Genomic DNA, 14,894 nt, shown 5'->3' on the forward strand with positions numbered 1-14,894 from the left:
GGACAATAGGGTATCACCCCTATCTGTTACCCATAGGGTTGGAGATGTTACTGCCATACTTTGGTCTATGCAGAGTATACCCCAATTGGCATCTGTCTTTCCCACCTATTTGGCTAATGGGTGCTCGCTGCTTGAGTTAGGTGAGATCCTTACTATTTATGGTAAGTGGCATCGCGCTCAAGCTAGATATGTAGGTGTTCTACAACTGACTCTTAAAGGTCATGTTGGGAAGATCAACAAAGTTTCCCGGGATGTAGCATTGGCTCCTCGCTGGTCGAGTTTCCCGGATCGTAGCATTGGCTCTCCGCTGGTAGAGTTTCCTGGGTCGTAGCATTGGCTCCGTGTTGGCAGGGTTTCTCGGGTCATAGAATTGGCTCCCCGTTGGTAGAGGTTTCCTAGGTCGTAGCATTGGCTCCCCGCTGGCAGTGGTTTCCCAGGTCATAGCATTGTCTCCTTGCTGGTAGTGATTCTAGGTGGTAGCAATGGCCCCGATGGATAGAGGGTGGTAGATTGAGCTCCCCTCTGATGTCAAATTCGTCTTCTTTTAGGTTCGAGAATGTTCAGCATATGAGTAGAGACAAGCAAGAGATAATCAATGATAAGCAGGGATAAGCAAAGATGAACTGAGATGAGCAGCAACCACATTTGATGACGAGATACTTGAGATGGGACATGATATGATGACAAGATTGGAATTTCTCCCTATCAGAGAGGGAGTCTTAATTTTTGGCAACTCAGTGAGAAATTCCAATCATAGGACTAGATTCCTCTTTTTGAGAGGACTAGTTTTGACTATTGAAGCCCTGAAATTGGATAAGTGAAAGTGTATTTTTGAAGAAAATCCCACATGTACACAAAAGGACAGGTCAACCCAAAAGAGAAATTGGACACCCATGGATGGCTATATATACAAGTCAAGTGATCCTCATTTGGACATCATCATTATAATCATTCTTCTTTCTTTGGGTTTGTCTCGCATAGGTCTGAGGTGGGGTCACGAAGATTGGTTCATACAGGTATGAGATTCTAGGGTCCGAAGCTTGCACTGTGTTTAGGGTTTTGTTTCCAGCTGTAGGCATGTTTCAAGCAAATTTCGGTCGCAAACTCAGCCTCATGCGTGCGATTGGATGGTTTCAGCCGCACACACATCATTCTCTGCGTGTGGTTGAGAGCTATGGTTTGAGTTTTCGTCAGTTGACTGTAGAGTTCGGCAGTTGACCGCAAATTTCGTCAGTTGATTGCAGATTTCGTCAGTTGACTGTAGAGTTCGACAATTGACTGCAGAGTTTGATAGTTAACCACAGACAAAGATAGTTGACCACATGCTTCTGAATTACGGTTTTGATTATTAGCACTGTTGGGATCATCTCATGGATGTTTAGTTGATTTTGCTAGATAGGTTTATGGTTGAAGATATGGATCATTGTACTCTCTCTTTGCTGAATCAGTCAATGAAAATCTAATAAGAAGAAGAATTTGAAAGGGTTTTCCCTGTAGTGGGTTTTTCCTTGGTCTCCAACCAATCTTGGTATCTCTATGTGTGAATGCTTTTTTTCTATTGTTCCTTTATGTTCCACTGCATTGATGATGATGATGTTGTTCTTTCTATATAATTGCATAGGTTGCTGAATAATGTCGTAAATCTGAATAATGATATGATGATGTGGGGTGAATTTAATATGTAAATGAAGAAATGCAATTATCTAAAGCAAAGAACAATATAGCCTGAAGAAAAATTAACATGGTATCAGAGTTGGGTTGAAGAAAAGTCATTGAGATCACCCTTGAGAAGACACCTTTTAAGCAAGAGAAGATGGGGGAGACCTAAAAGAATGCTAGGGTTTGAAGAAAACCCTGGGAAATCTGGTTATTAGGGTTTGATGGATATTACTGTTAGAAAATCAAAAAGGCAGAAATATTTTCTTATATAGATAATTACGTGTGATTCCTTTATCTTTATGTTCTTTTATCTTTTAGTTCATCAAGCAATTACCAAAACAATAACACAAGGACAATAGATGTAGGCAGACAATCAGGGCAAAACCCCTATCTAGGGGAAAACCAAGTCAACAATTCTTCCTTCAATAGTTTCTTGAGATAATCCAAGACTTTAGACCCAGACAGAGACTTGCCTCACACCAAGTCAGCCCTCAATCCTCCTTGCAGATGATAACCCTTCAAAAGCAACTTCGACCTAGCAGCAACTTTAACCCAGTAGTAGCTTTGACCTAGTAGCAGTAGCAGCAACGACTTCGACCAGACTTGGAAAACTTTGATCTCCCTTGATACACCTCAGAATTGAGTGAGAGTTGTACCAACATTTCGATCTTGAGGTCTTCTATCTTCATCCAGAAACTCACACTTCTTTCCAACTCCTTTTCTAGCCCTTTCTCAACTTTGCACTTCCTAGCTTCCAGCTTCAGAAATCGAACTGTGTGTGTGAGAATGAGATGCTCCAAATGAATTCAAACTGCCTTGTATAAATAGCCTTCTAGGGAGGTCGAATTACTTGTCTTGAGGCCGACTTGGTGTGGAGGAGACTAAATTCATTTTTGACTCAAAAATAATTCTTTTTACATGTTTCAAAAGCCCAAAAAGGGTCTCTTTTAATGTACAATGACTCTAATGACTCAGAATAAATCCTAGAAGTCCTCAATGGGGACTTTGACCTAAAACATGATGATCCAACCATGAAACCCAAGCTTTAATAAGTCATAGAAATAATAATAAAAATATTTTCTTCATTCTTTTGATAAGTACATTTCAAATGCATTTACGAAGACCGAACCTAGTTACAAATTAAAACAATTATGAAGTTAGGGTTTGCAAGAAACCCTGGTTTATGACAAAGGTTTGAGATTTGCAACCCTAACATGATCATGTTCTAGTTCTTGTGACATTAATGATTCTTGAAGTCTGATTCAAGGGGAGATGATCAACTTTCATTAAAGATAAGTACCTTTTATACTTATGTTATTTCTTTATGACACTATACTTGTTGATTTGATTATTACTTCTTGCATGTATATTTGAGTATTTGGATACTTCTAACCTCTAGATGAAATGTGAAAAGCATATTCATCTTGAGGATCATCTAATTTGCAGGAAAAGAAAGCTAGTGCAGGAAGAGAAGAGCTAGTGAAAAGTTGACAAAGATCTACAATTGCCAATGACTAATAAGTGTTACAAGCTGCAAAAGTACATGAATACTGCAAGGTATGTAAGCTGCAATATTGGATGGCAAGGTAAGCCTTGAGGTATGACAAGAATATGAAAGTATGTTTGATTTATGGTATATATTGGTGCTCTTGATATTTGGCAAGCATCTTTCATGATGGATTTCATAAAGAAGGTTAACACATTGTTTTTGATATATGATATCTTGATGCTGTTGTTAATGCTTGAGATAAGCATGATGAAAGTGTGACAATAAGATTGATTCTCTTGTTGATCTTGGTAAAGATTAGTAAATCTGACACGTGGTAGTATTGGAAGCCTTGACTTGATTATTATGATCCTTGAAGTATGAAGATATTCTTATATGACACTAACCCTTGATGAACGTTTGATAACATGATGATGACTTGTTGTGATATATGTCTAAGAATTTGATATAGTTTGTGATCTAACAGTTTTGCTGTAGCATGACAATATTATGATAGATACTGATAGGTTGATAATGATGATTGAAGAGGATTCTCATTCAGATGGAGAAACACGTCATAAGATTTTATCACATAGTACTTAACTATTGAATGAAGGATTCTGGACATGAATAATCATCTGATGTTGATTGATGAAGTTTTGGCAAATTCTGATTTGAGCATAGAAGGTTTCTCCTAGTCCAAGCCATAACCGCTGGGAGAAAGGCTTAAGAGTGCGGTTACAGGCTTCACAATCGCACGGAAGAAGGCCTATGGGTGCGGTTGTGCCTGTAGGTCACAAAATTTGAAGTCTTATGCATGAGATCAGGAGCACACCAGGAGTATGACAGACCTACAGACATGAAGCAAATGATGGAAGTGTTCTATGAGTAGGGAAGTTTCTAAGAAAGTATTGTATGGTTTGTAACAAGGTCCCCAAGCTTGGATAGACAGTTCCTAAAGCCTGAAAGCAGTACAAATCCAAACCTCTACGTCGGTCCAAGGTATGCCTTTGATTTTGGTTTTATATGTTGACGATCTATTCTTGATAGGTAGTGAGCCTTTGGTGATCAAGCGTAAGAGGGAGCTGGCCACTGAGTTTGAGATGAAATATTTTCCAGAGATATGAGTCTGCATGAGTCGTTGTACTCTCTCTTGGTTGAATCATTCAATGACAATCTAATAAGAAGAAGTGTTTGAAAGGGCTTTCCCCATTATGGGTCTTGCCTTGGTCTTCAACCAATCCTGGTGTCTCTATGTTTGAATGCTTTTCTGCTATTGTTCCTTTATTTTCCGCTGCATTGATGATGATGATGTTGTTCTTTCTATATACTTGCATATGTTGCTGAATAATGTTGTAAATATGAATAATGATATGATGACGTGGGGTGAATTTAATATGTAAATGAGGAAATGCAATTATCTATAGCAAAGAACAATATAGTCCAAAGAAAAATTAACACAATTGAGGTAGCATTTTGATTTGGCACAAGAGACTGAGCATTCAACTAAAAATCATAGGGTCTAACTGACAAAAAAAGAGGAACAACGTACAGGTTGACTTCAGGAGTAGCTAATAGGGAAAGAATATCAGGCCGTACAACCATGAATTTGTAGGGCCGAATTTGTTGGGCCATACAACGACTTCTCTGGGCCGCATGCACTGTTTTGGGCAGGGTCGTTCAGGGAAAAGACTATGCTTCCTGCAGCCTGCTACTGTAGTTTTTTGGGTCGGTTTTCCCTATATTAGGTTTTTGGTAAACTGTCTCATATTGTTTGTGTTTGGTTTCATTGTTGTTTTTGCTTCTGCTGTGCATGCTATGTTAGGAACCCAGTGCGTTTGGTGTATAAAAAAAATCAGATCCGAATTTTATTTTCTATTCTAAGCATATTTTATTGGACACTAAATCTTAATTTGGGTTCAAAAGAAACTAACATCCTCTTATTTCATTTTGTTATCAACACACATTCTATTCTTTTCCTTTCTAAGAGAGTGCAAGCTAGTCTTTTTCACTACTATGGGCAAGATGTGATGTTTTGGTTGTGTGACGTTATTGTGGATGTTATTTTTGCATGGAGACATTATTTTGGGATTAAAAGAAGTACCTTTTGTGCAAAATTTTGTAAGTTTAATGTCTTGTTATTGATATTTTGCATGTTGAATGTTTAAAGTAGGGTTTCTCTTTATGCCATGATTAAATGCTTAATTATTGTTGGAATCTTGCTTCATTATTGCATGCAAAATTGTTCTCTCTAAGGCCTATAGGGAAACTTTGAATGTGCATCTCCTGTATTTAATTTCTCCCCTCACAAGAATACTAGTTAGGGTTTTAAAACTCGATGCCCTAGCCATCCCCCCTTGCTCCATCAAGGTCTTTCCCTTAAAATTTAACCTTAAAAGACTCCATTAAACCCTAGTAGGATAAGGCACTAATCGTTAGTGTGTTGATCATCCACAAATTTTATAAAATTCATCTTCCTCTTCTCTCTCGTAGATGTCTAGGCTACCCATTAGGGTTTCTAGCGCAGATTTATGCTTAAAAGTGAATTTTGTGTGAATGTTTGTGGCTCATAAATTAGGATTTGCATTTATAAATTCTGAAAATGCAAAATTTAGCAGAATGCATGGTTGATACCTTCTATTTAGGGCTGATGTCACCTTATTTTTGCTGTTTGTACATACCTAACAACCATAGAAATAAATTCCTTAGTCTAATCCTAGTCTATATTGGAAGATCTTTAATCCTTTGTTGTTGAATACCATTTTAAGATCTTTTCTAGGGCTGCTATATGACATTGAATACCCTTTCATTGCATATCATATAAACTCTAACTTATATCAACCTCATTCTTGATATAGGCACAAAGTATTTGAACCCTAGTATTGAAAATCTAGGTCATCTTAGGCCCTGTTGGCACTCTATTCAATATTATAGACCTTTACTCATCACCTTGAACCATAGCATTATAATATCCTTTAGGTGATTTATGGAAGCGTCTCTTGTGGTCTAATTCCACTAAAGAGTAGGAGCAACCCTTTCTCTTGTCGCCATAAGGTCTGACCCCGCTCAGTGAGGCTTTGCACCAAGCTTGCTAGATTTTTTGGCAACAGGGCTCTGAGTTCAAGCTAGCTTATTTAGAGCGCCGCTCTTCTAAAGATTTAGGAGTGGGTAGCGCTGCAAAACACATGCAAGAAAAACCTTAAATTTGCCATACAAACTTCACAAATTTAAAGGAGGAAAGGGTCTCTATGTTTAAAGCATAAAGGTTCTATCTTTAAAACAAAGGAAACAACGAAGCTAAGGATAGGGACTGTCACACGCAACCTCTTCCAACATACAAGATTACTACTCTATGACTCCTTGAGTTGACTTTGGCATCCACAAATTTGCAATGTTAGTCACCAATATGCACTAGGGATATCCATCACACGTTCAATAAAGAAGCATAACCATTTCACAAAAGCTTGGACAATTACCAAGAGAAATTTTATTCCAAATGCTTTATGAGCACTGTTACCCACCTAAAATGGGTAACCCCTAGGAGAAAAGTTTTCTCCCCTTTCGTTAGCCAGCCAACTAGCAATCCTATGATGGTCCATAGATAGCTTTACTTCATATTTCTCCACCTATGCTCTCTCTCGTCTAGCATACTTCTTGAAGGAAGGTGGGTCATCTATAAGAAGATACACTAACCATTTCTGTAATCATGTGCTTTCATATATTGTTACGGGCATACTAATATAGATCACAAGTCAAGTTGGATGATTGACCACTCTTGATTGTATGCTTGTTCCCATACTTCATGTGGGATATTATCCTTGGCCCCTAGTACAGTGCGACCTCCCCTGAGGCCCTTTTCTTCCACTGTCTAGGAGGGACACTAATAGGAGGCATCGATTGATATAACATGCTTTACGTAATCCATGCTTACCACCCTCCATCTCTCCCTTATTCACTTCCATTCTTTGGGTTGATTGTCATTGGTCATTGAGTCTGGAACCCTATATACTCATCTCCGAGTCAGGGCCTAGGAACTTTGCCCTAAGAGGTTGATGTAGCTAAAAGAAAGATAAAAGCATATGAAACCACAAATGAAGAAAATGAAAAATGCAAAATATGGTTGGTACATATAATAAGTGGGCTTCCCTTAATTTCCTTAAGTGGTTTGAGGATAGGGTGCTTGAAGTTTGGTAAAGAATACCTTAACCTTCTTGGCTCCGCCAATATCCTATCCCAATCATTAGACCTTTCCATCACCTTAAACCCTTCTTGTTGAATATCCTTTATGTGATCTATATACAGGGAAGCCTCCCTTGTGGTTCAATTTGCCATTAAATAGTTGGAGAAATGCTATTGAGGTGACAGTGGTGGCTGATCTCTTGTTGCCATAGGGTCTGGATCTGCTTAGTGAGGCTTTGCACTAGGCCAGCTAGATTTTGCAGTAACATGGTCCATGTCATAGTCTATAGATGGGGTCTCCATGAAGAAACCAATGATTCACAGCCCATCTATGTCTCCCAATCACAAAAATAGTGCTCATATCATAATCTTCTTGGCTGGCCTATTGAGGTGATAGTGGTGGCTGATATCTTGTTTCCATAGGTCTGGATCCACCTAGTGAGGCTTTTGCACTAGGCCAGCTGGATTTTGCGGTGACAAGGTCCATGTCATAGTCTATAGATGGGGTCTCCATGAAGAAACCAATGATTCACAACCCATCTATGTCTCCCAATCACAAAAAGAGTGCTCATATCATAATCTTCTTGGCTGGCCTTTTATTTATCACATGAGCTAGTGGAAGCACCTGCTCTTTCTTCATTTTCTAAGGGTTTATTTACATGATCTATCCCTTTCAACTCTTCAAAATTTCATCATGTTCATACATTTGAAAAGGAAGTTCACCATGACTTGCGAAACCTTTGTTTTCCTCGGCATTGACAATTGTTGCTGCATGCCATCATGCAAGTTGACATCATCGTCACAAGAGGCCTCTTTGAGATCAACATGGAATGTATAATATTCAATGGAATCTTCAATGTGAAGTGCTGGAGCAAGGTCTCAATAGCTTCATCACACTTCGCCTAATCTGGCACTGAAATTTCAAGCACAAGTGGTTCATGTGATGCAAGAGAAAGCCAGTCATTTAACTGATCCTCATGAAATTCATTTCCAAGCTCCTCCTTGTTTGGATTTCATATTTTTCTTTGATAAACTTAGCATGGGCTTTTAGTGTTTCCACCGTTTCTTCTATTTCAGCTAAGATAGCATTTGAGGGGTTATTTGGATATGCGAGCAGTAGATTTCATATCTCCCTTTCTTTGTCATGGTAGTATCAAATGTAGCATGGACACAATATACTAGAATATGGGGCCATGTACGTGATCCAAAAAACTTGAAATCCAAAATCGATGAAGTCATATCTTGAATATCAGGAGGAAAATGTTTCTCCATATGTATTCACAAACCCTTACTTTGCAAACAGGTAATAATAAATATTGCCTAAAAGATCCTTGTTGCAATTTGCAAACAGTTACTGTTGTAGGTTCTTCATTTTCTTGAAGGAAAACCATGCAAGACTGCCGGACATGCCCCTCGTTATGACATAAATTGCATATAGGTTTCTCTCTTATCTGATCAACCCAAATATACGTAGCCCCATTTACTAGGGAAAAAGTGATTACGCCCAAAGAAAAAAGAGATAGTATTGGCCATTTTTCAAAAAATCTGCAGTGTATTGAATCTACGGTTCTACCCCAGGGATAGTGCAATTCTTAGCTGAAGAACTCTTCCCTGGATAGAAAATTTGCTACAGAGAGATGATTCACAAACCCTAGTTCTGCAATGCTTCATGCAATGTCGTTAGCCAAAAATCTTTGGATCAGCTGTAAATAAAATTGAGCTATGTATATCCTAGTTGTGCAGCCCTTGGGGCAATGCCACTAGGCAAAAATCTCTGGTTCAGCTGTAAATAAATTGAGCTATGTATATCCTAGTTCTGCGGCCCTTTTGGCAATGCCACTAGCCAAAAATCTCCAAATCAACTGCTCAACAAATCAAATTTGGAAACTATAGTTCCACAGCTTTTAGGTCAATGCCACTAGCAAGAAAATCTCCTGATCAGATGCTTAAAAATAAAAAAGGGATCTCAAAACCCTAGTTTTCCATTCTATAAGGAAATGCCATTAGTGAAAAGTCTCCAATCTGTAAAAAATGGATGTTCTGAATCCATGGTTCTGCAGTCATACCAAAATGGTGATGCTACCAGCCCATAGCCACAGATCAAGAAAAAGTCGATGAAAAGTAACAGCAGGTAAGCTAATGTTGAGTGCTCAAATATGTGGGCAAGTTTTCCAAGAAAGCTCATAAAACATGCTAAAAACAACCCTACGTGAGGTGTGCTTCTCGAACAAATAATAATACCATAAAACAACTCTGAAACCCCTTATATTAGGCACAATCTTCTGTTGCAAAATCTGATAACTGTAAAAAACAGCCAAGAAGAAACTGTAACCAACAGTGACATGAGAATAGAGAGGTTCACACCTGCTTTGAAACCATGCCAAGATTCCCACGAGAGTGAGGACTAGTTGAAATGAAACATCTAACCCAAATTCCTGCTTTTAAGGAGAAGCTAACGGTGCTAAGACAACCGACTCCTTTTGGAGAAACAATGCCCTAGCACATGTTTGAGATAAATTCACCTGCAATAACAGACAAGATAACCTTGAAACAGTAGCACAAGCACTGATCATAAGTGCATTGGAGAGAGAATAATCAAGCACAAGAGAGAAATTAACCCATGAACAATAGAGAACACCGAATATATCAGTGCACTTAGGCATAAGTTACTTTTTTAGAGAATGATGTCTGTAGGCTAAAGAATAATGAAGATGGATCACATGAAGATGATTTACAAATGACTATTGAGTGAATATTTATACACAACTGAAGTGATATGGTGCCCCCCCAACAGGGCATATGGGCACACACGAGTTGATAGGTTGGCCTTACCCATAACCTAGTGTTACAATAAATAAGCATAATTGGCCTTAACTACATACATTAATGGTATAAAATGGGTCCATCATAGCCACATGTGAAGATTACGTAATTCCCACCAGTGTTTTAAAGATCTCCATTTTCTCTTGATTCTTTCATTTTTTTTCTTTTTAATTTTTCAGGTTGTCATGTCTTCCGAGTTCCTCAGGGCTAAGTTTATGCTTGCTGATTTTTACTTGATTTTCCTGATTCCCTGATTGGATGACCCCCACTGATTTTTTTCTAATGCCAAATTTTGCTACATTACAGACAAGTGAGACTCCTTAGCTCTAACATCATGTAGAAATTACGCACAAAAGTTTTCCATAACTGTGTATTTAATCCACTAGCATATAGACCAATTTAGCAAAGTATAATCAGCCAAAACAAATAAGAGTGAAACTTACAGAAAAGATTTATTGGTTGGGACTATGCTCCAAGATTTAACATTAAGATCCAAAGTAACACTTGTAGATCATAATCATGACATATATGTGTAGCTTCATATGTGTGTGTTTGTGTTGTTGTTGTAGAAATGAGGGAAATGAGCTATCTATTTATACACAACTAGGCTTGTAGAGGATCCACTAAAGTATAATAAAGCATTATGGATTGACAAAACTAACTGCCTGAAATACTCTAATGAGGCCAGATAAATGCACCACTATGGGGCATAAATGGCTTGAACAACTTTCCAAGAGTGTGATATTAAGGTGTTGATGATTGTGGCTCTGGTAGATGTTTCCACAAAAGCAAAGTGTCCAAGTTGTGATAATCATTATTAAATGACTCTTAGACTTAGGAGTTCACTTTATTAATTAATTAATAAAGTGAATGTCTTTTTATAAGGTGAGTTTAATTTAATAATGTGCCTAAGTTTGGGTACTAGTGATTTAAGTTGAATTTCAGATCATTGATCGAAAATCAAGATTAGATTTAATCTTGACCATTGGAATTAGGGATTTGGTCCAACTCATGAAAGGAAGCCAAGTGAAAGAGATGACACATTAATTATTTTTTCAAGGAGGATTTTGAGATATAAAATCAAAAGGACCTTTTGATTTTCTGGACAAAGAGAAAAATTGCAGCAGAAGCTGCGACGGAGAGGACAACCAATAATTTGCAGGCTGTACAAATCGTACGATCCAGCATAGAGGTGATGTGGGGCAGATTTCCCAGAACTGGAAATTCAGGTTTGCTGGGTTTCGTTTGTATATTTTTTCTCTCAGAGCCATTTTCCCTGTATGGGAGCTCTTGTAAGTTCAAAAGTTATTTGAATGATGAACTGATGTTGAAGAGTGGAAAAATTGTGCATGCACAAGATTTGCTTTTTTCTCCTGCTTTTTCTTGCTTTTCTAAATTTTTCCCCTACTTTATTTGGTTAAAGAATTTCAGTAGTATAAATCTAGATCTGATCTATTTACCCAGGAACTGGTTTTCAGAAATCAACATGGTATCAAAGCTTGGGATTTGAAGAGAAAAACAGATCCATAATTGTTGAGTGCAGATCTATCAAATCCGGAGGTCTCAACATTAGATCTACTGAGTGCTTGAAGGATTAAGCACAAGACAGCCATGGCAGGAAGCAGTCTCAGGTCTGAGGACAGACTAGATGGGGCTTCAAATTTCTTGTCTTGGAAGGAAAGAGTCACATTGCTCTTGAGAGAGATACTTGTGCGTGAATGTGGAGAAGGTCCTTTCAGTGCAAGTCAATCCTGCAGATCAGGTAACATAGGACAAGAGGGATATCAGAGCACATAGAGTGATATTAGATGCTATGAAAGATAAATTTATCTCACATGTGGCAGAGAAGACCATAGCGAAGGACATGTTTGATGCCCTTGTTGTTCTCTTCTAGAGTGACAATGTGAACCAGAAGATGGTTCTGAAGGACAAGCTTCGAGAGTGTTAGATATACCAAATATGACAATGTTATTGGTTACCTTACGAGGATCACACAAATCCGTAATAAGCTTGCAGTAGTTGGAGCAAAAATTGTGGCTGTAGAGCTAGTGAATGTGGCTCTAAATGGGTTCACCAAGTCTTGGGAACTGTTTGTGAAGGGGATCTATGCCCGAGCGAACATTCCAGACTAGCAGAGACTATGGGATGATTGCATTCATGAGGAGACTCTAGACAAGTCCAAAGCCAACACACAGGTAAGTGGCGATGAAAACTTGGCCCTCATCAGCAAGACGAGGAAGGGAAAAGGCAAAGTTTTCACCAAGAATGGTAACAGTGAAGGAGAAGAACATCATCCTAGAAAGAAGAAAGACATGAGCAAGATCAAGTGCTTTGTTTGTCATAAGCAAGGTCACTATACTTCTCAGTGTCCAGAGAAGAAGATGTTGGAAATTGTAACTGGGTTCGGTCTTCATAATTGTCATTGTACTCATGTCAATATATATATATATATATATATATATCTTATGTTACAAGAAAAAGAAGAAAGAAAAATATTATTTTTAAGCATGGGTTTCATGATTCATTTTATTGGTCATCTAGGTCAAGCATGCATTTCATGCTGCTAGGGTTTATCATGTCAAAAGAATATTTTTCTTGAGTCAAGAGAGCCCTTGTCAATTGTATAAGACCCTATTAGGCAAAATGTAGCATGTAAAAGATATTATTTGGAGTCTAGAAAGTCCTTATGAGCCTCCAAGCACAAGTTGGCCGTACCAGTAAGAAGTTGGCCTAGAGAGGGGTATTCGATCTCATGAAAAAGCCTATATATAGAAGCAACTTTGACGTCTCTTACCACCTATTTGATCTACTAAAAAAAGGCAATTTCGATCTAAAGCAAGAAGAGGAAGAAAAGAAGAGCGAAGGACAAGGAGGCGAGAGGAAGTCTGAGAAGGAAGGGAAAATCTGATTTTTGAGCCTTGTTCTCTCACACGTGCCAAGATTAGGGTTTCTGTCACAATTGCATGAAGCCAAAAATTGCAAGTCCAAGTTGCAGGAGGCCAAGGATTGCATGAACGCCGAAATCTTGATTTGACCTTAGTTTGACTCTTTTTGAACTTTGGACACATTATCTTGCTTGAAGGAAGGACTTCTTGGAAGGTTGACACATGCCAAAAGGGAGGATTTATACTATTCCAAGGGACCAAAGTTGTAGATTTGAAGTAGAGGGTGGAAGTTCTAAAATAACGCAAATTTGAAATGGTTTGACCTCTGTTGACATGGTCAAACTTTGACTTGTTTGGAAGAGATTCTTGAAGGGATGACTTGGTCTAGGGTTTTCGATCTTGGTTTTCTCATTTGAAGCAAATTTTATAAGAAGAGAAGAGATTCTTTTTGGGTTTACCCCTTGAAGGGGTTTTGCCCTGGCTTGGAGCCTACTTTTGTCCATTGTCTTTATTGTTTTGCTCTTGATAATTGCTTGATGAAAAAGATCTAATAATGAAACATAAGCAAATAACTAAAGTTCACAAACAATTATTAAGGTTAAGGAGAATTTGAATTAATAGTTGCCCTACCACATTCTCCAACAGAAGAAAGGCAAAGGGAAGACACAACAGGTAGCAGCAGCAACAAAGACCCAACTGAGTGAATTTGCAACAAAGTTCGAGAATGATTTTTCCCTTTTTTCTTGCCTCTCTACAAACACTATTGTCAGGAGTGCTTGGTACTTAGACAGTGGTGGCTCTTGCCACATGATTGAAGCATGAGAGCTATTTAGTCAACTTTCAGAGGATGACTCAGGGATCAATGTGGAGCCTGTGGTGATGCCAAGTATGTAGTAAGGGGACAGGGGACAGTGCAGTTCTAGCTTGATTTATGTTGATTTGGGGCACATGAGATCTCCAATACCCAGAAAGGGTTTGGGCAGATTCTAAACAGATCAGAAGATATTAAAATAATTAATATTTTTAATGGAGTCTCTAACTCTAAACTTAGGGAAAATAAAATATTAATGTGTATTAATATGAATCTGTGTTAGAATGGTCCAAAAGACATGGATCAAGCTAGATCTAATCTTAGCTGTTGATTAGGGACTTAATCTCGGCCGTTGATTTATCAATGAGGAAAGTATAAGAGGAGGCTTGAGGGTCACTTGGAGAATACACTGAGGGAGACTAGTCAGTTCAATTTCTGGAGCGGGGTTTGCTGAGAAATTGAACCAGTGGTCTGGAGAGCAGTCAGGAGGTAGCAAGTACGGAACAAATAGACAGGAGATCAACGCAGAGGAAGACACAGAGCCAGAGGAGCCACGCAGAGGCAGTTGAGACTGTGCAGACCCAGAAGGGCCTGCGTCATCCACACAGAGGCTGCAGGAGTGACGCAGAAGGCCAGAGAAGCTGCGCAGAGCCTCAGTAGGCTGACGCAGAGGGTTTCAGGCTGACGCAAAGGTCAGTAGGGCCTACGTTGGGTTCAGAAGAAGTGTTGGAAATTTGTCTATCTGTGGGTAAGCCAGTTTGGCACCCTGTTGTACTAGAAAATTGCTGAATAATAAAATTCTCCCTTGCTGCATCGGTTTTCCCACAGTGGGTTATTCCGGGGACATTAGTCCAAAATAACTGTGTTAATGTGTGCATATGTTTGTTTCTGTATTACGGTGTGATATCTGTAGTAGTATTTATTTTAATGTTTGTTGAAGTAATTTCATGAATAAGTTATGATGAAATAAGTAGGAAAAGTAAATCAGTTGTTGCAGTGATAGAATTTTCACATGGTATCAGAGCAAGTAAGCAGAGATAGAAAGGGGAAA

The 14,894-nt window shown here is 38.6% G+C and overlaps 1 protein-coding gene across 2 annotated transcripts in view; it reads left to right on the plus strand.

Annotated features, from left to right (window-relative positions):
* Positions 1 to 14,894, plus strand: part of LOC149150983 (spindle pole body-associated protein) — a 139,742-nt gene that overhangs the window by 94,820 nt on the left and 30,028 nt on the right. The window contains exon 3 of one of the 2 annotated variants that reach the window (XM_089440896.1): positions 3,106 to 3,198. The exons of the other annotated variant lie outside the window; for it this stretch is intronic. Within the exon in view, the coding sequence (XP_089297022.1) occupies positions 3,106 to 3,150 (45 nt within the window). The 3' untranslated portion in view covers positions 3,151 to 3,198. Of the gene's footprint in view, positions 1 to 3,105; positions 3,199 to 14,894 lie in introns of those variants that run through there. 2 annotated transcript variants of the gene reach the window in all.

The sequence above is a fragment of the Pinus tabuliformis genome, chromosome 9, assembly GCF_031772625.1.
Source record: "Pinus tabuliformis cultivar Carrire ecotype Pingquan chromosome 9, CPIR1, whole genome shotgun sequence".
Lineage (NCBI taxonomy): Eukaryota > Viridiplantae > Streptophyta > Pinopsida > Pinales > Pinaceae > Pinus > Pinus tabuliformis.